This window comes from Orycteropus afer, unplaced genomic scaffold (assembly GCF_000298275.1).
Source record: "Orycteropus afer afer isolate SDZICR_OR568_19922 unplaced genomic scaffold, OryAfe1.0 scaffold00179, whole genome shotgun sequence".
Classification (NCBI taxonomy): Eukaryota; Metazoa; Chordata; class Mammalia; order Tubulidentata; family Orycteropodidae; genus Orycteropus; species Orycteropus afer.
Window position 1 is genome coordinate 6,282,752 of NW_006921766.1, and position 27,429 is coordinate 6,310,180.

At 43.0% G+C, this 27,429-nt stretch overlaps 1 protein-coding gene across 1 annotated transcript; it reads right to left on the reverse strand.

Annotated features, from left to right (window-relative positions):
• Positions 1–27,429, reverse strand: MX1 (MX dynamin like GTPase 1). The gene is made up of 13 exons (XM_007947318.1): positions 27,304–27,429; positions 22,864–23,056; positions 21,606–21,743; positions 18,546–18,700; positions 16,760–16,898; positions 14,814–15,012; positions 12,276–12,354; positions 10,938–11,060; positions 10,385–10,526; positions 5,274–5,432; positions 3,226–3,302; positions 1,503–1,751; positions 1–231 (listed from the first exon to the last, which is right to left on the reverse strand). Exons 1-13 carry the CDS (start codon positions 27,427–27,429, stop codon positions 1–3), a joined length of 2,010 nt encoding a protein of 669 aa, XP_007945509.1.

Sequence of the window (27,429 nt, forward strand, 5' to 3'; positions counted from 1 at the left end):
TTAACCAGGGAACTTGGCCAGGCGGCGCCTAGCCTGGGCCAGCCGCGCCAGCCGCTCCTTCAGGAACCTCCTCTTGTCACTGGTGTCACTGCGCTCCCTCAGGAGCCAGCTGTAAGTATCTTTGTCCTGTAGCAGCTGCAGCATGCTGTTCTTCAGCTGCTGGCTGTACATCTGCAGGATGAAGAACCGGATGACCAGAGGGATGTGGTTGGAGATGCGGTTGCTGGCCTCCTGTAGGAAGGAATGGTGCACAGAGAGGTTAGGAGAAATTCTGTACCAGTCACCTCACCACCTGTTATGAATGTTGTTCCCCCAAAAAATATATTGTAAATCCTAACCCCTTATGTGTGGGTGTAATCTCATTTGAGAATAGGGTTTTCTTTGTTATGCTAAAGGTCATATTGGTGTAAGGTGTGATTTAAACCTAAACCACTTTGGAGCTAGGAATGGAGCAGATTAGGCACAGAAGCAAGCAAGCAAAATAAAGGAAAGATAGATGCCATGTGGAGATTGCCAAGGAACTTCAAGAAAAAGAGGCAAAGCCCTTCTCCCTGAGTGGACAGAGGGAGCCTTCCCCTACAGCCAGCACCCTGAAGTTGGACTTCTAGCGTCTTAAAATATGAAGCAATGGGTTCTAATTGAGAGATGCCTGCATTCATTGCCTGCTCCCTGGGATGCATTAGATGACCTGCACATTATTTGAAATGTACTGCCGCAACCAAAGTAGGGTGCCTATAAGAGTCACTTCCATTTGGTGAGCTGCCACTGTGTTCCAACACTGCCCTGAGAGATTCACTTATGCTCGTCACAGTGCATCCTCGCAAACATCCTATAGAAAGATACCATTTATTAGGGATTCAAGAAAGATATGCTGAAGTTCCAACCCTTCCTGTGAATACAACCTTGTTTGGAAATAGAGTCTTTGAAGAAATAACAATTAACAAGTCATGCTGGAGTATGGTGGGTTCTATACCATTCTGAGTGATGGCTTATAATAAAGGAGAAGACACAGAAATAGGTGGAGGGATGGTAGAGGAAGGACTCCATGTAACGGTGTATTCACAAGTTAAGGAACACCAGGGCTTTCAGAAGCTGAGAGAAACAGGAAAGGATCTTTCTCTAGAGATGTCCAAGGGAGCACGGGATCTGCCAGTACTCTGAACTCAGTGATACAATACATTTATGTTCTTATAAGCCATTCAACTTGTGGTATTTTGCAACAGCAGTCCTAGGAAACTGATATATCATTTTATAGAGAAGAAAGCTCAGGTTTAGAAAGGTTAAGTAACTTGGCCAGGACCATACAGCTAGTAAAACCAGATGCCAGTGGCTATAAGCCACAACTATCTGAGGTTGAATTGCTTGCATGACAGCTTACAAAGGACTGAAAGACAGAGCTGACTGATGTTCACCTTACAGAGATAGTAAGACTAATGAGAGAAGCACTCTGGAGAAGAGGAATGAAATGAAGACCCTGTTCTAAGAGACATTCACAAACTCACCTTTTGGTAAGCGAGCAGGTGCTGAAAGATTTCTGCCTTGGAGGAGTCCAATGAAGAAATCTGTTGATAGTATAGGCTGTTTGCTTTTTTATTTGTCTTCTCTTCCTCTGCTTCCTTCTCCCTGATCTTCTGCAGTGCACCCCTGTAAACTCCATCCTGGCAGTAGACAATCTGCTCCATCTGGAAGTGCAGTCGGATGGTCTTCTCAGCTTCCTTCTCTTGTTCTAGTTTAATGTCCTCAAGTTTGGACTATAGAAAAGAGAAACACAACTAGATCTTCTCAAGAAACCAATGGAAGATCGTAAAATTTGGCAAATGTCAGGTTATCTGATCTATATGAAAATGACACATGACTCTGGAACAGCCCTCCATACTCTACTTCGACTTGTCCAAGAGGGGTTCCCTTTCCCCCAGGCTGAGGGTCAGAATCACCCGTAAAACTTAAGTCACCTCCAGGGCCTGGGGACCTGCATGGACTCTGTTCTCAGTGCAATAAGGCAGGTCCTTCTTTCTGACTATTATAGGTTTTCTACATCTGGTGATAAGGAGTATTCTAGCCACTGGAGGGCTCACAGAATAATCTACCCAAACCATACCCACTGCAGTTGAGTTGATTCTAACTCATAGCAACCCTAAAGGACAGAGTAGGACTGCCCTATATGGTTTCTCTTTATGGAAGCAGACTGCCATATCTTTCTACCAAGGATAAGCTATGGGGTTTGAACCACCAATCTTTTAGTTAGCAGCCAAGCACCTGAATCACTGTGCCACCAGGGCTCCTCACAAGGAAACAGGAGGAGTGAAATAAATGTAAGTCAGTCAAATTCTGCCTGTTTCATGGTGTCTGAATTTAGAGAAAGCGCTGCCAGAAAGCCATAGGGAGAGCCATCCCAGAGAACAAGTGGATCCTCCTGACCTCACTGAGGGCACAGTGTCAGACACTCTCACCTCTTTCCTCCATTAACACCTTCTCTTAGAAACTCACTGCCATCAAGTCGATTCCGACTCATAGTGACCCCCATTGGGTTTCCAAGGTGGTAAATCTTTATGGAAGTAGACTGCCCCATCTTCCTTCTATGGACCAGCTGGTGGGTTTGAACCATGAACCTTATGGTTGCCAGTCAAATGTCTTAGGTACTGCCCCACCAGAGCTAAGGGGAAGTACTATTAGTCCCATTTTATGGATGAGGTACTAGAGGCACAGGGAGGCTAAGGGGCATGGCCCAAACCTCCAGCTGGTGAATGGGGGACCCATCTTCCAGTCAGGGCTGGGGAGCCCGTGTTCGGGGGGTGGACAGTCTGCTCTCTTGGTCACTCCTGTCTCCCAGGTGAGGGCTTCATGGCCTCTTTGCCCCCATTCTTGGCCCTTGAAGGATGCCATTTTTATATCTGGTTTCCTCCATAGGTTCCTGGATTTGGGGAAATTTTCTCCAGATGTGATCATCTTCAACATTCACTATGGCCCTCCTTTATTCCATTAAACATTTTATTTCTAAATTCTCTCTCTCTTACTGTTTGTAACTGGTTAACTGTTATTTCATTAACTGACACTTAACTATTACCAGTTAACTTGTAACATCACTAGTTAGATTCCTGGGTGAGTTTGACTATTTTCTTCTCCAAATACATAATGGGGAGATGCAGTTGAAATAGTCTTAATACAAGAAATCTGTTTTCTAGAATTAGAGTTATTTATTTCTTTAAACAGTATGCAGTGAGTTACCTTGGCTACTCTGTGCAGATTAAAAAATTCATCAAAATTTTTTTCTGAAGCATTAGTGAAGGCAGTCCGGACCATATCTGATCAAAGAAAGACAGGAAGTTCAATGTTGGTAGAATCATTTGTAATCTTCATCAAAAAAAACCAAAAACCAAACTCACTGCCATCAGGTCGGTTCTGACTTACAGAGACCCCTCCTTGGGTTTCCAAGGCAGTATCTCTACGGAAGTAGATTGCCCAAGCTTCCTTCCAAGAAGTGGCTGGTGGGTTTGAACTGCCAGCCTTCTGGTTAGCAGTCAAATGCTTTAGGCACTACTCCACCAGAGCTCCCATAGATGAAAAAAAAATAAGAGGATAAAATGGTAAGAACCAGAGTTTCCTGCCTTCCTAGTATGTACACTTCCCTGAATGCTCACAAAGCACATATGTCTGTACTATATATAAGATACTGTTATGTTGCTTCTGTTATGAGCTCTAGCCATGGATACAGAAGTTACTCATAATGCAGAGGAGATCTATTAAAAATAGTGCCTATGGTAATTAGCTTTAAATTGCAGAATGATTTCTAACAGCTGGCAATGGAAACAGATGCGAATAGATCATTTCCATTCCACTTCCTCACAGAGTTTCACCCTAATATAATGTACAGTATTTTTATGCTTGGCAATCTTTTATTGATCCCCATATCACCTCTTTCTAAAACAGAGGAATGAATATATAGTATGTTAATTAAAAAAATATTTTTTCTATGCCATTATGGCTCTAAATGTCACAGATTTCCTTTTGGAATGAATTAGGAGTACATAATTAATCAAAACAATACAATTACAGGTTCTGGTATAAATTATTAAGTCTAAAAGGTTAGATTTTGTCAAGGAGAATATTTTCTTAATGAGCTGAATGGGACTGCTTTTTCTCCATTACTTCATGGATGAGGGCTTGCAGTTGTTATGATGCTGAAGAGGTTCCAGTGAAGCTTCCAGACTAAGACAGACCAGGAAGAAAGACCTGGTGATCTACTTGTGATTATCAGCCAATGAAAACCCTATGAGTCACAACAGTCTCATCAACAACCAATCATGGGGATGGCCAAGGGCTGGGCAGTGTTTCATTCTATTCTCCACAGGATCACTGTGAGTTGGGGGCCAATTAGACGGTGGCCAACAAATTTATGGAGCCATAAATAATTTTTACTCATTGCTAAAATGAGAAGGACATTAGTCTAAATGAGAATACCTCAGCCAAGGAGAGGATGAAGAAAAGATATTCAGTAATATCTTGTAAACCAAGTGAGCAAAGCATTTCAAAATGAAGGAAGTGCTCAGTGATACCAAATGTTGTATTTCTCAATAGGCTGTTGCTACAGCATTCCAAAAACCAAAAACCAAACCCACTTCCATAGAGTCAATTCCGATTCATAGTGACCCCCACTTGGTTTCCAAGGCTGTAAATCTTTACAGAAGTAAATTGCCCCATCTTCCTCCTGTGGAGTAGCAGATGAACAACTGTACATTCTGGTTAGCAGCCAAACGCTTTACCCACTACACCACAAGAGATCCTAACTACAGTATATTACTCTGTTAAAAAAAAAAAAATCAGTTAAGGTGGAGTAGACCCTGCTCATGGCAACCCCATGTGTGTCAGAATAGAATTGTGCTCCATAAGGTTTTCAGTGGCTGTTTTTTCAGAAGTAGATCTCTAGGCCTTTCTTCCAAGGCACCTCTGGGTGGACTTGAGTCTCCAACCTTTTGGTTCGTAGCACAGCATTTTAACCACATGTACCACCCAGAGACTCACCAGTCTGTTACCTACATGTAACAACAATAGACTCATATGGCACTTTAGAATGTTCTAAACTCTTCCAGAACATTCTGTTAATTAGTTTTTGTCCTTATTCTAAGCAATTCCAAAATAAACTGAGTATTTGGAGAGTGAGAGATAACCATGACAGCGAGGAAAGGGGGAGGAGAGCTCTGAAGTTTGACACTGACTTTGGCTCAACCTTTTCTCTGCCCCAAATAAAATGCCTGAAAGTGAAACCAAGAACTCACCAGTCACTGTGTGAAGCATATCCACAGCAGGTTCTTCCAGTTCTCTCATTTGCTGTTTTATAATGGTCTCAAATGTCCGATAATTCACAAAGCCAGGCAGCTCTCTGCCACGATACTGATTTTCAAACTTCCAGATTTCCTGACACATAGTTTCATAACCTACAATTGAAAAGAATCACTCTGAATGTCTTACAGAATTCATCTTCCGGATTGCTGGATTTTCTGAAAGGGTAGAGTGGCAAGAGAAATTGGTGGGTTACAAATAAAAAAAATACTGTGAGGTTGCAATAATAAAACAGGTCAAGATAAATGTCCCATATAATCTCAAGGAAGCAAAGGTAAAGCTAGGGCATGATGCTGAGTGCAGTACACGCAGACACTAAGCAGAAGACATAGTCCTGAAAAGGTAATTGAGGATAAAATTCTGTAAATAAAGTTTGATTTTATTTCACTATTCATGGGAGTTCTGGTAGTGTAGTGCTTAAGGCACTTGACTGCTAACCAGAAGGCTGGTGGTGCAAACCCACCAGCCACTCCTCAGAAGGAAGACTGGGCAATCTACTTCCACAGTGATATTGGAAACCCAAGGAGGGGTCGCTATGAGTAGGGTCTGACTGGATGGCACATAACAACAACAACATTCAAGGGAGTTACAGTTTATTTAAAAAAAAAAAAAAAAGAAAACAAAATCCATTGCCATTGAGTTAATTCCAACTCATGTGTTACAGAGCAGAACTGCCCCCATAGGGTTTTCTCAGTTATAATCTTCAAAAAACCAGAGGGCCAGGCTATTCATCCATGGTACCACTGGGTGGGTTTAAACCACCAGCCTTTAGTTCAGTAGCTAAATGCAAAATGTTTGCACCACCCAGGGGTTAGAGTCTATAGTCTCGCAAATGCTGAATTAGCAAATAAAGAACCAGCCTTCTTTGATTTATGCTGAGAAATTCTCACCTGTCTGACATGTGCAAATCTGTCTGTGAAAGATTCCAGAGTACTTTTAGCCAATATGTGGTTTGGCAAATATGGAATCTGTGAATGAAGACTGTGGTAGAATATTCCTTAGCCAGGGCTGTGGGCCCTTTAAATAGAAATGACCATGGCACCACACCAGATCGACTCCCAATCACAGATTCATGTGCTGAAGCATCAGTAGAAAGCATTTATACAGGACTTGAAATGTTGATATAACAAGGTGTCACTGCTAACTGTATAAAACTCTTATTTTTCATCTTTTACTTTTGTAATTATTTTAAGCCAACAAACTAGACTCTTGGAGAAAGACCCTTATCAGGGCTCTCCCAGGGGCCTGGAGGAATGTGTTAAACCATTTTAGGAACTGACATACTGTTTTCTAAAGTGACTGTACCATTTTACATTCCCTCTAGCAGTGTAGGAGGTTTACAATTTCCCCACATCTACATCAATACTTTTTTTTTTTTTTTGACATCAACACTTGTTAATAGCTAACATTTTAATTGTGGCCATCCTAGGGCGTTTTATTGTGAAAGGGCATTTTATTGTGAAAGGGCGTTTTATTGTAGGTCTTGATATGCATTTCCCTAATGATTAAATGATTAATGAGGGAGCTCTGGTAGCATAGTGGCTAAAGCACTTGACTGCTAACCAGAAGGCTGGCGGTTCAAACCCACCAGCCACTCCTCGGAAGGAAGGTTGGGCAATCCTACTTCCATAGTGATACTGCCTCGGAAACCCAAGGAGAGGTCGCTATGAGTTGGGGCCGATTCGATGGCACATAACAACAACAACAACAAAATGATTAATGAGGAGCTCTGGTAGCACAGTACCTAAGGCACTTGACTGCTAACCAGTAGGCTGGCGGTTCAAACCCACCAGCCACTCCTCGGAAGGAAGATGGGTAGTGATACTGCCTCGGAAACCCAAGGAGGGGTCGCTATGAACTCGACGGCACATAACAACAACAACAACAACAACGATTAATGATGGACCTTAGATGGTGTAGTGGTAATGCATTTGGCTGCTAATCAAAGGGTCTGCAGTTCAAACCCACCAGCTACTCTGTGCGATTAAAAAAAAAAAACCAAATAACAACAACAACAAAAACAACAATAAGGCAATCAATCTGCTTCCATAAAGATTTACAGCCTTGGAAACCCTATGGGGCAATTCTACTCTGTCTTATACAGTTGCCATGAGTTGGAAGGGAGCTCTGGTAGCATAATGCCTAAGGTACTTTACTGCTAACCAGAAGGCTGGTGGTTCAAACCCACCAGCCACTCCTCAGAAGGAAGGTTGGGCAATCTACTTCTGTAGCGATACTGCCTTGGAAACCCAAGGAGGGGTCACTATGAGTCGGGTCCAACTCGACGGCGCATAACAACAACAACATCAGTTGGAATCGATTCAATAGCAGTGGGATTTTGGGTTTAATGACCAAAGATGTTGCGTATCTTTTCACATGATTCCTACTTGTATATCCTCTTTGTATAAATGTCCATTCCAAAGCTGTGCCCATTGTTCAACTGGCTTTTGTCTTAGGCTGCTTGCAATGAATTCTTATCTTATGATATTGAGCTGGCTGAGCAATCATGAGGGAATTGCTGAAAGGTAAGGACCACTGTCTTCTTTGAGAGGGCAGAGTGGTACTTCCTAGACAGACACATTATGGGGAGAACCCCATGCTCTGCTCTTTAGACTTAGCAGTGGCATGAGAATAATGTAGATGTGTCATGTGGCTGCCCCAGAAATGAGCAAAGAGCTTCCCCAAACATTCCTCTACCATGGAGCTCTGGTCTTTTTCCCATCCCAAACTCAGTGCTCTCTGCCAAGGAACAAATGGATTCAAAGATGTGGCCTAACAACAATTAAAAAAAACACACACAAAATTTATTCCCTTTATTTATTATTCAAAGCTATGGAGAATGGCTAATTTGAACTTTTTGTCAGCTGAAATCAATTGAAGTCCTGCCTCAAGTTGACTGAATAAAAAAGCAAAGCTACTTGAAGTTTCCTTTACCCTGTGGCTTTACCATAGGTCAATTTATGATGTCCTTTGTTGTCAGCTGCCTTTGAGTTGGCCCCCAACTCATGGAAACCCCATGCACAACAGAATAAAATGCTGCCCAGTCTTAAACCATCCCCACAACCAGTTGTGGATCGGAGCATCGTGATCCAAAAGGTTTTCATTGGGTGATTTTCAGTAGATCACCAGGTCTTTCTTCCTGTTGTTGTTGTTATTTGCCATAAAGTAGGACCTGACTCATAGCAACCCCTCCCTGGGTTTCCGAGGCAGTATCACTATGGAAGTAGATTGCCCAACCTTCCTTCTGAGGAGTGGCTGGTGGGTTTGAACGGCCAGCCTTCTGGTTAGCAGTCAAGTGCCTTAGGCACTTCGCTACTGGAACTCCCTTTCTTCCTAGTCTATCTTAGTAATGGAAGCTCTGCTGAAACCTGTTCAGCATCACAACACACAAGCTTCACTGACAAACAGGAGGTGGCTCTGCAAGAGGTGCACTGGGCAGGAACTGAACCCAGGTCTCCCACAAGGAAGGTGAAAATTCTACCACTGAGCCACAGGTGATTTCCTTTTGTTGTTGTTAAGTGCCATTGAGTCATTTCCGACTCATAGCGACCCCATGCACAGCAAAACGAAACACTGCCCAATCCCGCGCCAGCCCCACAATCCCTGCTATACTTGAGCCCATCATTGCAGCCACCATGTCAATCCATCTCGTTGAAGGCCTCCCCCTCTTTTGTCCACCCTCCACCCTACCAAGCATGACATCCTTCTCCAGGGAATGGTCCCTTCTGACAACATGACCAAAATAGGTGAGATGAAGTCTGGCCATTCTTGCTTCCAAGGAGCATTCTGGCTGCACTTCCTCCAGGACAGATCTGTTAGTTCTTTTAGCAGTCCACAGTACTTTCAGCATTCTTCGCCAGCACCACAACTCAAAAGCATCAATTATTCTTCGGTCTTCCTTATTCATTGTCCAGCTCTCACATGCATATGAGGCGATTGGAAATATCATGGCTTGTGTCAGGCGCACCTTAGTCCTCAAGGAGGTATCCTTGCTCCTCAGCACTTGAAACAATTCCTTTGTGGTTGACTTTCCATGTCATCTAATGTCCTGACTGCTGCTTCCGTTGGCATCGATTGTAGAACCAAGCAACATGAATTCTTTGACAACCTCAATCTTCTCTCCATTTATTGTGATGCTGCTAATTGGTCCAGTTGTGGGGATTTTTGTTTTCTTTATATTGAGACGTAATCCATACTGCAGACTGTATTCTTCAACCTTCATCAGTAGGTGCCTTAAGTCATCCTCACTTTCAGCAAGCAAAGTTGTATCGTCATATCTCAGGTTGTTAATGATTCTTCCTCCAATCCTGATACCACGTTTTTCTTCATATAGTCCAGCTTCTCTAGATTGAATAAGTGTGGAGACAGAATACAACCCTGACGCACTCCCTTCTTGATTTTAAACCATGTAGTGTCCCCTTGTTCTGTTCGAATGACAGCCTCCTGGTCAAGGTACAGATTCCTCATGAGTAAAATCAAGTGTTCGGGAATTCCCATTCTTCTCAGTGTTATCCATAATTTGTCATAGAAATTTGGATCTCCTTTGGGCTTCTTGAAATACTGAAACATAGTTTTCAGGTCATGTTGTCTACCTTTTACAGATTCTTGAGAACTCAAAGATGCAAGGATGGTACCTATCATGTGATTTTTATCTTCTTTTTATTATCGTTCTAAAAAACCCAATCAGAGACACGTGAGGCTTCAAGACCTTGGCCATTGCCCGAGATTGGGTCTGGGTTATTCCAGTGGTGTGCCATTTGTCACACAATGACTATTGTGCACGTGTGACATCAATACTCCTTTGAGGGAGGGCTGATGTTTCTAGGAGCTGGGATTAATTTGAGCTGATTCATTCACATTCCCTGTCTAGGTGTCCCTGAAATCGGTAACATGTTTGTTGGCTGGAGCTCAGAGATGTGGAATACAGCTTCTGATGGGCACCACCTCATTGTTGCTCACTCCAGCATCCACATCAACTGCATCACCACCCTCTAACACCTCAGTTTCAATCCAGCACCCCAGATTCATGACAGAACCTCAGACTCACCTTTCTGAAAACTCTCTTCAATGGCAGAATTCCATCTAGAGAACTCATGTCGGATTTTAGTGAACAGCCGGCACTCATCCTTCCCTACTGACTCTTCTCCTTGCACTAAAGCAAGGATATCCTGAATAAATGCATTGATTTTCTGTCAACAAAAACAAAGTCAGCATAAGCTGTGACAGTCAAAATACAAGCATCCTGGAGGTATGGTGGCATGTGAGTGTCAAGGGTGGGTTACTGTGGGATCACAGAAAAGCAGAGGTATTGGCACCAGACCCTCCCGCCCTCCCCTTACTACCTGTGGGTCTCAGGTGCTGACAATACAGGGTTAATGCCATGAACATGACCATTACATAACAGACACATCCTCATCACTGACTCCAGACCCTCTGCCCTCCCTCCCTACCCATGGTCCAGTCTCCTCCCTTAATTCCTTAAGAAGTGGGCAGAAGGTATGTGGATCAGCTGAGGGTCAGGGAAGCAGTGCCTGAGCTCATGGTCCCTTTCTTGGACAATGGTCTAGGGTTCTCCACCTGATGCAGTTGGCACTACTCACGTCTATCAGAAAGAACATTTTCTCATTTTCATCCTCTGGGATGTCGACACCATACTTTTGTAACTCTGCGGTTATTTTCTGGTGACTCTCCTTTATTTGATTTTCTAACAAGGGCAGAGATTTCTGCAGAAAGCAGAGAGAAAATAATGGAAATAGATAATCTTATCAGAAACTAAAAGGTGATCTTGGGACTCCTTTTGCAAGATGCAGAGCAGCTGATGATGGTAGATTTGACTTCTTAGTCTCTTCTAAAAGATGTTCCAGACAGATAAAGGGATTACTCAGGCCACTGGTTTTCATCCAGGTCTCCCACATTCCCACTCTGCGGGAACAACCTTGAGCTGAGGTGCCCACTATTCATGGTTCCCAGGCCCTGTGCGAGCCCACCAAGGAACACCTCTATCTGGGATGTTTTTTTAAAAAAAAATGAAGGAGAAATTAACATCTCATGAAATCCACCATTTTAAAGTGAACAATTTAGTAGTACCATTTAGTACAGTACAAGGGGTAATCACCACCTCTATCTAGTTCCAAAATATTTCCACACACTAAAAGGAAACCCTGTATCCATTAAGCAGTCACTGCCTCCCCTCCCCTAGTCCCTGGCAACTACCTATCTAGATTCTATAACTATTAATTAATCTATTCTGTGTATTCCATTTAAATAAAATTATATAATATGTGACCTTTTGTATCTGACTTTTTTTTTTTTCAGTCAGCATAATATTCTCAAGGCATCTGTGACTGTTATACATAAACTCTCTGTGGGGAGATTTAGGGGGTTGTTAGAAAGTGTCTAGGAATAATGAGATTCAACAACATTTATGTTGTTTTAAACAGATTAAAAAAAAAAGTTATCAGGGATTTCTGTTGGTGACAACATGGCTGGTCAGATATGCTGGCCGGCCCTCCCATTACAGACACCTGAAGTTGGTGGTTAAGGTTTAAAAGAGCACAGTCAGCTGGCAGGTTGATAAGGGACAGGAAGAGAGGCCAAAGCGAGGTGGCAGTGGGACCGAAGTTATAAGAGGAAGGCAGTAAGGAAGCTGGTTGTGACTTTAGGGCATTTGTTTAGATGAGACTGCCATTTGGGCCACATGGATATTGTCTGTCACTTTCCCACGCAAAGTGTGGTCCAGGCAGTACAGCATCACTTGGGAACTAGTGGGAAATGTACACTCTCAGGCTTGCCCCAGACTCACTGAGTCAGAGTCTCAGTCTGCATTTCAACAAGACCCCAGGTGATCCATGAGCACACTCAAGTAGAAGAAGCCCATATGGGTCAGTAGCATGTTTGTAGGATTCTTTCAGAAAATAGACACTACCGCATGTGCTTACGCAGATGTGTGCGATGAGTTCAGTGCTGAGTCTCTCTGCCAGGCATGGAATAGTGGCCTTTCCTTCCTCCAGAAGAACCCTGAAAGAGACCACAGCATGGACTTCCATCCTGACCCAGTCATAAAATGCAAATGATCATTCTGATATTGGGGAAATCCCGGGCATATCCAGTTATGTCCAACTAAACAAAATCCCTTGCAATTGAGACTCAACGAACATTCAAAATTGGATTATAGAGAATAACTGGACTTTAATGATCGTGAATATTAGAACAATGCTATAGATTGATCCCTTATGGTAAATGTGCCTCTCCAGACATCTGACTATAAAATTGGAAAAAAAAAAACAAACCAGTTACCATCAAGTTGATTCTCCCCCTTGACAACCCCATTTGTGTGTTAGACCAGTACTATGCCCCACAGAGCTTTTAATGGTTGTGATCTTTCAGAAGTAGATTACCAGGCTTTACTTCCAGGGCACTGCTGGGCAGACTCAAATTGCCACCCTTTTGGTTACTAGGCAAATGCTTAACTGTTTTTGCCACTCAAGGACTCCAGACTATAGAATTTGTTGTTGTTGTTGTTGTTTGCTGTTGAGTCGGCCCCGACTCATAGAATAGATCATTATAAAAATACATATACACACCTATCAATGTTTTTATCATTACACATACACCACTATATGTGTAATACATGTATAAGTCTAAATAACTCATATAGGTATGAGTCTTCATGAACAGACATTTATGCATATATACATAAGGGTGTGCATAAATACTGCACTGGGGATGACACATCTTCCTTCACGACAAGTTAAACCATGGACTGCTTATAAGACAGAAGCCAAACTAAAATTTTTTAAAAAGGAAAAGACCGATAGAATTAGTTATATTTTAAATAGTTAGGAGATGTATATTTTAAATAGTTAGAAGATATAAAGTTTGCAGGAATCTGGGTATAGGGCCTCTTCTCTGTGTATAGAAATTTGTGTTCACAGGGTGAGTTATTACAGTCATAAAAGAGGACACTAGTGGTTGAGTGGTAGAGTTCTTACCTTCCATATGAGAGACCCAGGTTTGAGTCCTGGCCATTGCACCCCATGCACAGCCACCATATTTGTTAGCGGAAGCCTGAGTGTTGCTATGATTCTGACCAGGTTTCAGCAAAGCTTCCAGACTAAGATGGACTAGGAAGAAAGGTCTGGCTATCTACTTCCAAAAATTAGCCAGTGAAAACTCTTAAGGATCACAACCATCTGTTGCTGTGTATAAGGGGCCTCTATGACTCAGGGGCCAACTCTACAGCAGCTAACAACAACTAATACGTTGTAAAGGACTTTTGGGATAAAGGCAGCAGAGAAGCATGAGTTTACATGCCTATTTTTCAGAGTACACTCACACCTTAACCTCAGGTTGCACCCTTGTCCACTATGAATCACACCTCCCTGCAGGCTTCTGGGAGGACTAACTGTAACACTGCTTCCACTGCATGAGCACCCACCCACAGTGAGCATGTTGCATTTCTCTTATCCTATCATTACCACCTTTTCCTGCCAATAAATAGTTTCTACTACAGCTTTTAATGGATGCAAACACCATGAGGACCATACAATCTGATTTTTGACATTTAGGGTACTTCCAATTTTTTCACGACTGTAAACAACCCTTTGCTGAGCATCCTCTAGCAGACACTGGTGCACACATCTCTGGATTACCCTCCAGGGTAATTCCTGGAAGTGGAGCTCTAAACCACGGAGAGGCACTGTTTCTAGGACAGTTGGTATGTTCCCAAGCCACTGTTCAAAAGGCTATGCCTGCCACATCTGATCCCATCAGCCTGTATGAAAACCCATCCCACACTGCCCGCTCAACAACTCCACATCTTCTCATTATTTTAAATTCAACCCATTTTACCAGCCTTTCCTTTTTAAAATATTTCACATTAGGCATTTGAGTTAGAAGGGTCACCCGTACCCTAGGATTACAAGATTATAAACTACCCATTACATTTCTTCTGGGGGTCTTATGGCTTCTTTTTTGTATTTAATTTAAAAATCCAACTGTTAAGTCTTTTGGTATAAAGTGTAAGATAAAATGCTAAGTAAGGGCACACTTTATGGTTTTCCAAATATTAAACAATTATCCCAATACCATTGATGGAATAATCAAAGTGACATAACCCAGATTTGAAAACCTTATTTCTCATATAGTAAATATATATATTGGGATCCGTTTAGGGGCTTTCTGATGTTTTAATTTTATTTTGTTTATGTTTTTATTCCTTTTCCACAGCAGAGTACCCACTGCTCTACTGATTGTGGCCTTATTCATTGGTGATGAAATTCTTATCCTATGGATGAATGGATATTTGTCAATCTACTCTAGCTATCTATGCAGTCCTTTGCTAATTCTCCTTTTATTCTTCCAGGCAAGTTCCACAATCATTGTCAAGGAGTCACAAACACACAAACTTCACATGTCAACTTTTCCATAGTGGCAATGTCCCGAGTGTTCCCTTGCTAACCCACTGCAGTACATACCTAAAATGGTCATGGTCCTCAAAGAAGTCCTGCTCTCTCTGCAGAGCTTCAGCCAGGCTCAGCCTGTCCTGGATGTCCTGCTGGCCTCGGCACTTGACAATCATGTAGCCCTTCTTCAGGTGGCAGATGAGGTTGCGCACCACATCCACCACCTTGTCTTCTGTGCCTTTGTCCACCAGGTCAGGCTTAGTCAAGATGCCTGTGAGCCAGAGATTGTCAGTTAGAGAAGGGGTAGGTCAGTCATGAAGTGGACCACAGCTTGCTTTTCTGGCCATCAGCCTCCTTGCTTGAAGGCAAACAAGAGCCCTTCCAGAATTGAGGTGCAAGGTGGAACTCCTGTGTAGTTCCCCCTCTGTGAGCAAGCTATGGGGGTTCCTCTCAAGGCTAACTTCACCTAGTCTTGGGCCCCATGCAAAAGAGACAGCAGCTTATAATGACCTTTTTTCACTTTGCTTCTAGTAAATGGAAGCATTCACTCCCTAATGCAATGGTTCCCAAACTCTCTCATGCAGCAGTCATTCCAAAAGTTAGTGATAGAATGCAGTCTCATTTCCTGCCCCAGAGATTCTGATTGATGAAGCAGAGTAGGATTCAGGGACTGGCATTCCTAAAATTTCTCCAGTTATTTCTGATGCAGGCAGTGCCTACCCACACTTTGAGAAATACAGATGCAGACTGGACCTGTGACATAAATGTGGGGCCCAGTGCAAAATGGAAGTGTGGGCCCCTTTGTAAAAATATTAAGAATTTCAAGATGGTAACAGCATGCATTACACAAGCATGGTACCCTGTGGAACTACAAGGGTAGCAAGACCATGAAAGTGCCCCAGACCTAACCATGGGGTTTACTATGTCCACAGGTCCTTGCTTCCCTGGAGCTGAGACTCTATCCTGGGAATGGACAGCAGCAGGGACAAGCAAGATGAAATGAGACAGGTCTGATAACATCACTAAACAGCTGTACAGAAACCTCTACCTAAACTTCTTTTGAAAATAAATTGCCATTTGTTTAATGGAGTCAGGTTCCACTGGAGTCAGGTTCTCTATTACTTGCAGCCAAACGCATTCTTAACTGACACAATTTACCTTATGATTTTTCTTTGTCCCCTGGACCCCACCATGCCTTTTGTAAGTAGGTCAATAAGGTTGTTATAGATTGAATGGTGTATCCTAAAAAAGATGTGTTTCCTAAATCACAGTATATGTGAATATGACCTTGTTTGGAAATAGGATCTTCACAAATGTTATCAAGTAAGTTAACATGAAGTCACACACACTCAAGTAGGGTAAGTACTAATTCTATCTGAGTATAGTCTTAAAAAATAGAAAAGATAAACACAGAGAGAAATGACAGCTATATGAGGATGTATCTACTGTCAAGGAACACCTGGAGCTACCAAAAGCTGAGAGAGATAAGAAATTATCTTCCCCTAGAGGCTTCAGGGGAGCTCTGGTAGCATAGTGCCTAAGGCATTTGACTCCTAACCAGAAGGTTGGTGGTTCAAACCCACCAGCCACTCCTCAGAAGGAAGGTTAGGCAATCTACTTCCGTAGTGATACTGCCTCAGAAACCCAAGGAAGGGTCGCTATGAGTTGGATCCAACTCAGCAGCAGTGAGGAGCATGGTCCAAATGACACGTCTATCTGGACTTCTAGCCAACAATATTGTGAACCATCAATTTCTGTTCTTATAAGCCACTCAGTTTGTGTTATTTTGTTATAGCAGCTTTAAGACACTAATACAAGGGTTATGAGTAAAGTTGTGGTATTTAATCAAGCCCAGCTAAACAGCCTAGATGGGCAGCAAACCTGCCACCTTTGCAATTCTCATGTGCTGGATGCAGGTCTATCACTCCAAGTATGTGCCAAGAAATAACCGTTTGGATTCGGGAGATACTAACCCACTGTAAAACCACCCATGATCTTTAGTTCTCTCCTGTTCATACCTATGGTCCTGTCTCCATCAGGGTCCACCTCCTGGGCCATGCTGAGTGCCTCCGTGGTTGCAATGTCTACATTACTGGGCACTACAACCAAGTTGATTGTCTCCTGCTTCTGGATGTACTTTTTAATGAGCATTTTGATCTGTAAGAAAATGTGAGGATATGATGCATGAGCATTGTAAAGGGGAATGGGCACTGAGATAGGTCTTGACCCTACATTTGCCTCAGGTCCCACAGTCCCAATGTATCCTCAAAAGAAGTAACATGGAGAAAATAACCCACAAACATGACCTGGTGATATGTTCCTAGCCAGCGTTATGAGAAATTAAATTCTCTGAGGCAGAAACTTAGCAGTAGAGTCAAGGAAAATCATCAGGTTTGTGGTGGTTACTTTTTATGAGTCAATTTGGTTAGGCTATGGCACCCAATTGTTTGGTCAAACACTTGTCTGGGTATTGCTGTGAAAGTAATTTGTAGATGAGGTTAAAAATCTACAGTCATTTTTCTCTAAGTAAAGAATATTATCCTCCAAAACGTGATTGCAAATGACTTACGTGACATCACAACAGAACCAACAGAAATTAAAAGGATAATATCAGGATACTAGGAAGAACGAAAATGCCAACAAATTGGAAAATCTAGATGAAATGGACAGATTTCTAGAAACATACTACTAACATAAACTAACACAGACTGAGGTGGAAAACTTGAACAGACCCATGACAAAAGAAGAAATTGAACAAGTCATAAAAAAAATTACCAACAAAATGTGATTGCACCTTATCCAAACTGATGATCTGAAGAGTAAAACCTGAGGTTTCTCAGAGGAAAAGTAATTCTGGTTCAAGTTTGGAACAAAGACATCCTGTTAGAACTTTCAGCCTATTGCCCAACCCACAGATTTTGGATTTGCCAGCCCCTACTATCATAAGCAAGGAGCTCTGGTGGCATAGTGGATAAAGCATTTGGCTGCTATCCAGAAGGTCAGTGGTTCAAACCCACCAGCCACTCCACAGAAGGAAGATGGAGTGATCTGGTGGCACAGTGCCTAAGGCATTTGACAACTAGAAGGTTGGAAATTCAAACCCACCAGTCCCTCCATAAGGAAGACAAGGCAATCTATTTCTGTAAAGATTTACCACCTCAGAAACCCAATCGGGGTTGCTCTAAGTCAGAAAGGACTCAATGACAGTGAGTTTGGTTTTTGTGGTTTACCATCACAAGAGCCAATTAATTCAAATCAATCTATGTCTGTGTGTGTGCACACACACACAAGCATACACATATACACACACCCTATTTCTGTTCTCCATTTCTCTGAGGAATCCTAATACAAGGATTCAGGTGATTAACTATCTCCTAAGACCTCAAACTTGATGGCAAAAAAAAAAAAAAAAAAAAAAATTGGATTGACTCATTTCCCAACTCTTCATCCAGAGTGAAATTCAGTCATACTTAAATATCATTCTGCCTATTTCTAGTGCTCTCTTGTCCCACACAGAGTTCCTTCCTAATAGCCACCAGTTTAAGTATGTCATGAAATATAACTATGACCAAAAATGACTGGAAATTTGGAAGACACAAATACACTATAATACCTATTTCCCATTGTCCCAATCAGCCTCATTGTCTCCAAAGAAGCATCCAGCAGACTCAACTCAATCCCCTACCCATGCCTCCAAATACCCATTCTTCAATACTCAGTCCTGAACTCACTGTTTTTGTAATGCAGAATTCTGCCCAATCTCTGTCCTCTAAGTCCAAGGCCAGATGGAATCTGAAGTCTCACCTGTCGTCCAATGTCAGCTGGCTGATTGCCCACAGCCACCCTGGTTATACCAGGAAGGTCAATCAAGGTCAGATCCGGGACGTTTGGGGAGCTGATCTCCAGATTAATGAGCTCGTGACTGATCCCCATTCCTACCCCAGCAATAGCGTTCTGGGCTAGAGAAGAAGAAAAAGGAAAAACTGAACATAGCTCAGAAGGAAGTGTTTCACCTCAGGAAATGCTCTAAAAACCTTTCCACTCACAGTGATTCATGGATAAAGGCACACATGCAGCAGATTCCCTTTCCTGTTACTGGAGCTACAAGGGACTTCTATGGATAACCTGGTACTTTTCTGCCAGAGGCCAGAACTGTCCCTAGAGCAACCTATTAGAACCATCTTCATGGAAATCACCAACTCATTCCAGCCCAAAAGTGAGCTGAGTTGTGAAGTTCCTCTTGGTGTTAATTATAACTATCCACCCCACACACACACACATATTGATGGCACAAGTAAATTCAGTGAAGTAAAATTGAAACAAATAGAAACATATGGGGATTCCTAAAATATGAGTTGGACAGTGCATGGGGATATAGGGAAAGTGATTGTTTTTGGTAAGGTGAGCATGTCTATATTTCTTTAAGAAATTTCATTTCACTTCTTGCTCCTTAATAATGAAAGCTACAGAAATTTAGGATATGAATTTATTTTACCAAATTGTTAGTTAATACCAACTTCCTAGTCTTTTCTACACCCAGAATGCCTTTCTGGCATATTCTATACTACGCAGAGCTCAGATTGAAAACAATTACAACACTATATGTGGCATAGTCTGCTATTGCTCCCTATTACCTACTCACCCCTTTCCCTAGCTCATATAAAATCTTCAATGTGTCACTGGCCATGAAACAACTTAGATGAAAGGCTATACTTCCCAGGCTTCTCTGCAGGTAGATGTGGTCATGAGATCAAATTCTGGTCAATAGGGGTACCTGTGAAAATGTTGTGTGCAACTTTCAGAAAGTGTACTTAAAGGGCAGGAATTAGGCTCTGCCAATGTCCAGTAGGTGGAATGCAGACTCACTGACCCAATTGTGAGGGGCCTTGGGGACAGAGGCCACTCACAGTGGAGCAACAAGATAGAAGTAGCCTGTGCTCTTGACGCTGTGGAACCTGCAAACCAGGTCTGGTCAGCTCTATCTGGGCTTCTACTTGAGAAACACAACTTGCCCATCACTAAAACCATTTTGTCGCAGTCCTCGTGAACAAATAACCTCAATGATCCCTTGTATGCATCCCTGAATGCATGCTCCTTTACAATGTGACTTTGCTACTTTCACCATAGAGAGCGAGGCTATTTCTCCCTCTGCTCCTTGAAATTGGCTTTGATCATGTAATTTCCTGGGCCAATGGGCATTAGAAAACGTAAAGCTAGCAGATATCTGAAAGGTGTTGTAACATTGGAGCTTGCCTTCTCCTGCTGCTGGGAAATCTTCTGCCACCAGGTGAAAGGCTGAATGTTGGTATTCACCCAGAGGTGTCTAAGAAAGGCCTGGCAATCTACTTCTGAAAATCAGCCACTGAAATCACTATGGAGGGCAGCTCTACTCTGACACACATGAGGTCACAAATTAGAGCTGACTCCATGTCGACTGGTTTTTAGTCTCCTGGAGGGTGAAAAGCCACATGGAGAGAAGGCCTAGTCATGCCACCTGAGGCCTTCAACATGTGACTAAGTTGATCCTAGATCACTCAGCTCTAGCCAAGCCAACCCATATGAGATGAGAAGAACTCCCAGCCCATTCAGCAAATCATGGGAAATGAGAGTTTTTGAACCATTAGGTTTTGTTTTGTTTCTAATTTTTATTGTGATTTGGTTGAAAAGCTGAGCCACTGGGTTTTGAGATGGGTTTGTTATCCAGCAAAGGCTAACCAATGCGCAGTTATGCTGAATTTTCTAACACAGGCAGCCAGCCTAACCCTAACTCAAAATTTCATTTGGTCTGTAACATTGTTGCAGCCACTCCTCAGATGGAAGGTTTGACAATCTACTTCCATAGTGATGCTGCTTCAGAAACCCAATGAGGGGTCGCTATGAGTCGGGTCCAACTCGACAGCACATAACAACAACAACAACATAACACTGTTGAATTTTCCTAAAACAGTTAACACATTTTAATTTGTGCTTCCTGCTTTATTGAAGCCAAGTCATGCTTTCATGCTGTTGGCTACCTGTTCATGCCACTTTCATACCTTCCCCAAATGACTGAAACTTAATGATGCCAGATGCCGCATTAGGAAAAAATTAAAATCATTAAGGAAGAAGGTAAATTTCTCTGGAGACTACACAGAATGGAGTACCAAGATAGAAGGAACCTGGGCTCCACCAACTCACAGTTCCAGCTCTTTGTTAAACATTTTGACCTTATCTATACTTCCTCTAGTGCTGTGTCCCCCTTCAGATGTTTCAAGTTGATCAAACTGATCTTTCTTTGTGATTTGCATTTACTGAGACCCACCCTAAATGAGCCTAAGGTAGGATTATATAAACATATACTTTCTCCCCAGAGAAAGAGGCCTACCCATTCTGAATAGGGTTTAGTGATGACCCAGTCTGGGCTCTGGGCTCTAGGATGCTTTTTTCACAAGGTTGATAGTGGGTAGGGGTTCCCTGATCCCCAAACCTTAATTCCTCTTCCATCAGATTTGTGGAATAGCAAGTCCGTATTTGGGCTTGAAATGAGGAACCATCCTCCATATTTAAAAACAAGTTTCACATATTAAAATTGACATCATTCCCATATATTTAATCCCACACTAGGCAATAAATGACTGATGTCAGATTTGGTCCAAAAGCACTGATCTTTATGAGGGTAAAAGAAGAAAAAGTACGAGGGAACTGGGGGTCTGACGAGAAGAGAGAGGGAGAGAAGTAGGATGGGCTTCTAGGGGAGCAGGACAGCCCCGAAAGGGGAGAAGTGCAGCAGCCAGAGGTAGAGCCCACCCACCTGACAAGATTGGACCAAGCATCAGAGCACGACAAATATGATGATGATGATTAAGAACAAACAGAGTTACTTACCTTTATTTACTTCCTTTTCCACTTCCAAAGGGTCTGAAATGTCGGTCTCAAAGTCCTGGTAACTGACCTTCCCTCTCCACTCACCGTCATGCACAAGTTTTTTCAGTTTCAGCACCAGCGGACATCTTGTAACGATACCTAGGAGGCCATTTCCACATCAGTTCTTACACTCTGCTCTTAAAAATCCTGTATATAATCATCTGGAGAGATGGCTAAAATGCAAACTTCCTAGTCTGACTCTCAGATACCTAGATATATTATGTCTGGGGTGGCCTCAGGAATATGCATCTCGGAAAATCATCTGTACTGGGTAGAATAGTGTTCTCCCTATAGGCATGTTCACTTGGAATGTTAAAAAAATACAACCTTTTTGGGAAAGGGGTCTTTACTAATGTAATTAGCTAAAATGAGGTCATACTAGACATCATAAATCTAATGACTGGTGTCTTTATATAAAAAAAGAAAAGACATATAGACACAGAGAGGAGATGGTCATGTGAAGATGGAGGCAGAGGTTGGGATGATTCATCTACAAGCGAAGAACTCCAAAGACTGCTAGTAGCCACCAACAGGTAGAAAGGCAAGGAAGGATTCTCCTCTATAGTCTTCAGAAGGAGCATAGGCACCTTGATCTGGGACTTCTAGTCTCCAGAACCGTGACACAAGAAGTTTCTGTTGTCTTAAGCCCCCTGTGTGCCTTGTTGTAGCAGCCACAGGAGACTATACAGGGTCCAAGTAGTTCTTATTCATGAATGATCCAAAGCCACCACTTCAAATATATCATTCAAAGGTTCTGCCATCAGCTCAGGTGACAGATTGTGATGGGAAATCCCCAAACTTATGCAAACATCCTCCACCATGCCCTGAATATACACACTCCATTCCAACCAGGCCACCTAACACTGGTCAGATCTGTGGACTGAGCAATCTCTTGAATAAGGGACAAGTCCTCAATATTCAGAGCTTCTTCCAAGTCCTCCCTATCTTCCCAGTCAAGTTCACCTCAGCTATGACCTTCTCCTTTGAACCCTCATGAGGGCTCTACTCTTACTGCTATCTTTGGCCTTGCATCTATAACACACCCCTAACCTGGACACCAATCTTCGTCCCCCAAGATGCAGGATAAACTCCAAGAAGGGTTCTGGGAAGATGTCCACATGCACATGATTCTGGCCTGAGGACCCAGGTTCTCCTTCACAACCTGCAGGTCACACCTTCACCCCCTCCAGAAATATGAGACGAAAGGGTGACTTCTCACCGCTGCCCCTGGGTAAAGCAACACCCGACAGAGCCTCCAGCACCGAGCTCTTGCCCGAGCTCTGGTCTCCGATGACAGCAATGGCAGGCAGTGCCAGATCCTGTTCCAAGCCCAGGGCCCGCAGTGAGTCGATAAGGTCGATACAGGGGCGCACCTTCTCCTCGTACTGGTTGTACAGGCTATTCTCAATTCCCTGCAGAATTGGAAATGAGAACTGTAGTTCTGTAGATCATATTTCATCAAATAGACGTGCTGGTTACGATTTTTATATGGGAGCAAGTCAGATGAAATTCTATTCCTCTAGAGTGTCAGAATCCCTAGGTATGGCAAACAGTTAAGTGCTTGGTAACAAATGGAAATCTTGGTGATTTGAATCTGCCCAGAAGTGCTTTGGAAGAAAGGTCTGGTATCTGCTTCCAAAAGATCACAGCCACTGAAAACCCTTTAGAGTAAAGGTCTACTCTGACATACATGGGATCACCGTATCATGGGGCTGACTGTATGGTAACTGGTATAATGAGTGCTACTCCAACACCATTCCTGGGAGCAGAGACCCCAGGTCCATCTTACTGGGAGCTCACTAACCTATAGCTCTTCACTCCTAATAAAGGGAATTGTTTCACAATTGATGCAAGTGATGGGCACCTGGAGAAATGTAACCTGAGTTAATAAAAAACACAGGAGGAACTTCCATTTCTAGCCATATTAGGTCAACATGGATTAGATTTGCTCATCCTCTTGAAAAATTAGAAAACTAAGCAAAATATGTGAAAAAATAGTTTTCTGATATTAGAGAAGAGGCAGTATAGGATAGCCTGTTGCTATTGTTAGCTGTTGTCAAGTTGGCTCCCAACTCATGGTGACCCCATTCACAATGGAACAAAACACTGTCTGGTCCTGTGCTATCTCCATGATCCACTGTGGATTGGACTTCTGTGATACACACGGTTTTCAGAAGTAGCTTGCCAGGCCTTTCTTCCTAGTCCATCTCAGTCTGGAAGTTTCACTGCAATCTGTTTAGCGTAATATAAGCACACAAGCACATCCACTAACAAACTGGTGGTGGTGGTGGTGGTGGTGCCTGAGGTCCAATGGCCAGGAATCAAACTTGGGTCTCCTGCATGGAAGGCAAGAAAGAATTCTACCACTGAGCCACCACTGCCCCCTAGCCTCAGTCTTAGCCTCGTTTTTTGTTTTCATTTCTTTATGTCATCCATTCATTGTTGTTGTTGTTGGTAGGTGCCATCAAGTCGGCTCTGACTCATAGCGACCCTGTGCATGGCAGAGTGCAACACTATCCAGTTATGCATCATCTTCATAATCCCTGCTATACTTGAGCCCATTGTTGCAGCCACTGTGTCAATCTCCTTGTTGAGGGTCTTCCCCTTTCTGGCTGACCCTCTACTTTACCATTCATAAGAACACATAAAATATGAATAGTAAAGTGAATATGCACATACCAACCACCCAGCTTAAGAAAACAGTCCCAGTACTTAGGAAACTTCATGTACTCCTCCCAGTCACCTCTCTCCTACTAGATCCCCTTATCCAACCAGGGCTCCTCTATCCCAGGTTTGTGATAATGATGTTCTTGCTCTTCTTTATACCTATCACCTATAAATCTCTCTAAGCCTTATTGTTGCCTGTATAAAAGATCAAATAAATGGGATCAGAGTGGATATTTCTTCTGTGACTTGCTCCTTTGGTTCAGCATTGTTTTTGAGACTCACCATCTCCATGCCTGTACACTAGTTCACTCATTTTCTCGGCTGTATCCAATTCTGCTGCATAAGCATACCACACTTTATGTATCCTTTCCACTGCAAAGGGATACTTGTGTTATGTCCAATTTTGCTTTTAGAAGCAATGCAGCTATGAACATGGCTCCCTGGGCAGGTGCAAGAGTTTCTCTTAGGAAAGGGTCCTCAAACTTCAGCTATCTCTAATCATCTGAAGGGCATGTTAAAACACAGATAGCTGGGCACCACTCCAGAGTTTCTAGTTTGATAGGTCTTGGGGGTTAGGTCAACGGTTAAACACACCAGCAGCTTGATGGGTAAAAAGACCTGATCATCTCCTCTTACAAAGATTACAGCCTAGAGAACCCTATGGAACAATTCTACTTTGTTCTATAGAGTCACCGTGAGTCAGAATCAACTCCACAGCACACAACAACAAAAGGGCATTAAAGTCCCTGGGTAGTGTAAATGGTTAACTCCTTGGGAGCTAACTGAAAAGATGGCTGTCCGAGTCTACACAGAGGCATCTTGGAAGAAAGGTCTGGTGATCTACTCCTGCAAAATCAGCCACTGAAAACCCTAGGAAGCACAGGTCTACTATGACACACATGGGGTCACTATGAGTCAGGGCCAACTCCATGACAGCTGGTTACTGGTTAGGTGGTGAGGAAAGCCAGGGCATGCTGAGTATGTGAATTTCAAACAATATCCCAAGTGATGTTGACACTGATAATGTTGGTCAGAGGATCATATCTGAGAATCATAGCTCTAAGGGTTATACCTAGAAGATGAATCACTGGGTTGCAAGATGCATCTGTGCTCAACATGACTGGATAAAGGCCACGCTGATTCCTAAGCAGGTGAAACACTTTCTGCAGCCACCCTCAGGAGTTGCAAGTGTCTCTCACCCAGCAGGTACAGAGATGGACATGGAAGAAAAAATGCATGCAAATGTAAAGCCAGGTTAGGGGTGTGGAAAAATGGGTAGGCCTGTTTGTTTTTCTATTCCTCTCAGCATTGTTATTATTATTTGAAATATTGTTTAACATTGTTTATGAAATTGGAGTCATTCCGAAAGGGATTGATGATCCATGATTTAAAAATGTACAATAGTCACAGGAGTGAGTCCAATTTCAGCAGCCTTTCAGGCCTGGAATTGGACTCACTCCCATGGCTCAACTCTCAGCCAAACAGATAGGCTGAGCAAGCTGAACACCTATACCAGGGAGATTGCGGTGTAGTAAATTACTTAGTGTGGCTTTTCTACCCATAAGTCTTTGTAAACTCCAAGGTGGGATTTTCTATGAGCAACTGAGGAACTATCCACCTGGGTTATTTCTGTTGGGCATGGCACAATACAATGTTCTGGGAGGTTCCCACTCTCTCACACATGCTTAGAGTTCTGATACTGTGATTGGCTAGTTTGACCACCCTTCCGGGCTCAAAAGGAGGCCTCCTGGAGGCAGAACTCTCTCTGACTGCTGGTGGAGGAAGACGTGCTGCCGAAAGAGACACGCACCCCTGAAAGAGACACGTGCTGCTGGGAAAGAGCCGCAAGAGACACCGAGGGACCAGCACTGCTGGAAAAGAGACTGTGAGAGACTCTTGGCTGAGGGACGGTGGGCTGGGAGAGAGACTGAGCGTTCTTCCTGGACTTGAGTTGTAGCCTGGTGCTTCCCTAATAAACCCTGTAATCGGTGAGTTCTGTGTGGCCACTGCAGCGAATTATCGAACCCAGGAGAGAGGTGGTGGGTGCTTTGGGAGGAACGGTTGGTGAAAGGGCTGGAGGGAGGCAGCATGTTTGGCCTTGCAGTAGTAGGCCTTGGGTTACTGCTGGTAATCCTGCCTTCCCCTTGTAGGGTTAGAGGAGGTCAGAACTTGTGGCCTCCTTGCCATTTTTGCAGAGATATACTCCTTAGAATGGTTAACCAGGGGAGATCAGAAGGGCAAAATCTGCCAGGGAGAAAGTTAGGTAGGCAGAAATGCATAGGTAAGAAGGACATAGGGGAAGGGCAACCACATGGAGGAGGTGGGAGGAGAGCTGTTAAATTGTGGGGATTATAATCAGTGTCATGAAATAAAATGTGTATGAACTGTTGAATGTAAAATGAATCTGGTTTGTAAAATTGCACTCACCCAAATCACAGTAATAATAAAAAATTACAATAGCAATAAATTGCAACAGCCATGTGAAGTTAACACTATTATTCTCCCCATTCAGAGACAGAAAATCAGGCTTTTATAAAGGTAAAAACAGACATCCAAAATCACACAGCTGGAAGTGTCAGCAATGGGACCTGGTTCAGCTCCAATTGATTCCAGAGCCCATGTTTGGTTCCCACAAAAAATGTGTGTGATTTTGGGAGCAAAGACAGCACATGGATCCCTATAGAAGTGTTGTCATGATGCCACCTCATAGGGTCTGCAGCTGGAGAAGGGACTATGCCTGGGGCAGGTGATAATATCAGGGTCATGGGCCCAGGGTTCAGGTCAATTCCTACATGAGCCTATCAGTGCCTCGCCTGGTTACTCAGACCTAAATTGTATGGTTGCCACAGTCAGTTATAGCAAAACATCTGATTTGGCTGAAAGAGAGAGATAGATAAGCAGAGGGAGCAGAAACTCTGCACCCATGTCCTCAGAAAAACAGCCCAGCAGGCATTGTGAGCCGTCTAGGCAGAGATGTCAGACAGCAGCTTACCTGGTCCTGCCTTTTCTCTGGTATACACATATCCTTTTCCATATTAGCATTTCCATTTAGTAATGGAAAATTATTGGTTGTAGCAGCTGAATCGGGTATGGCTTTTTCCATTTTAGAATGAACCAT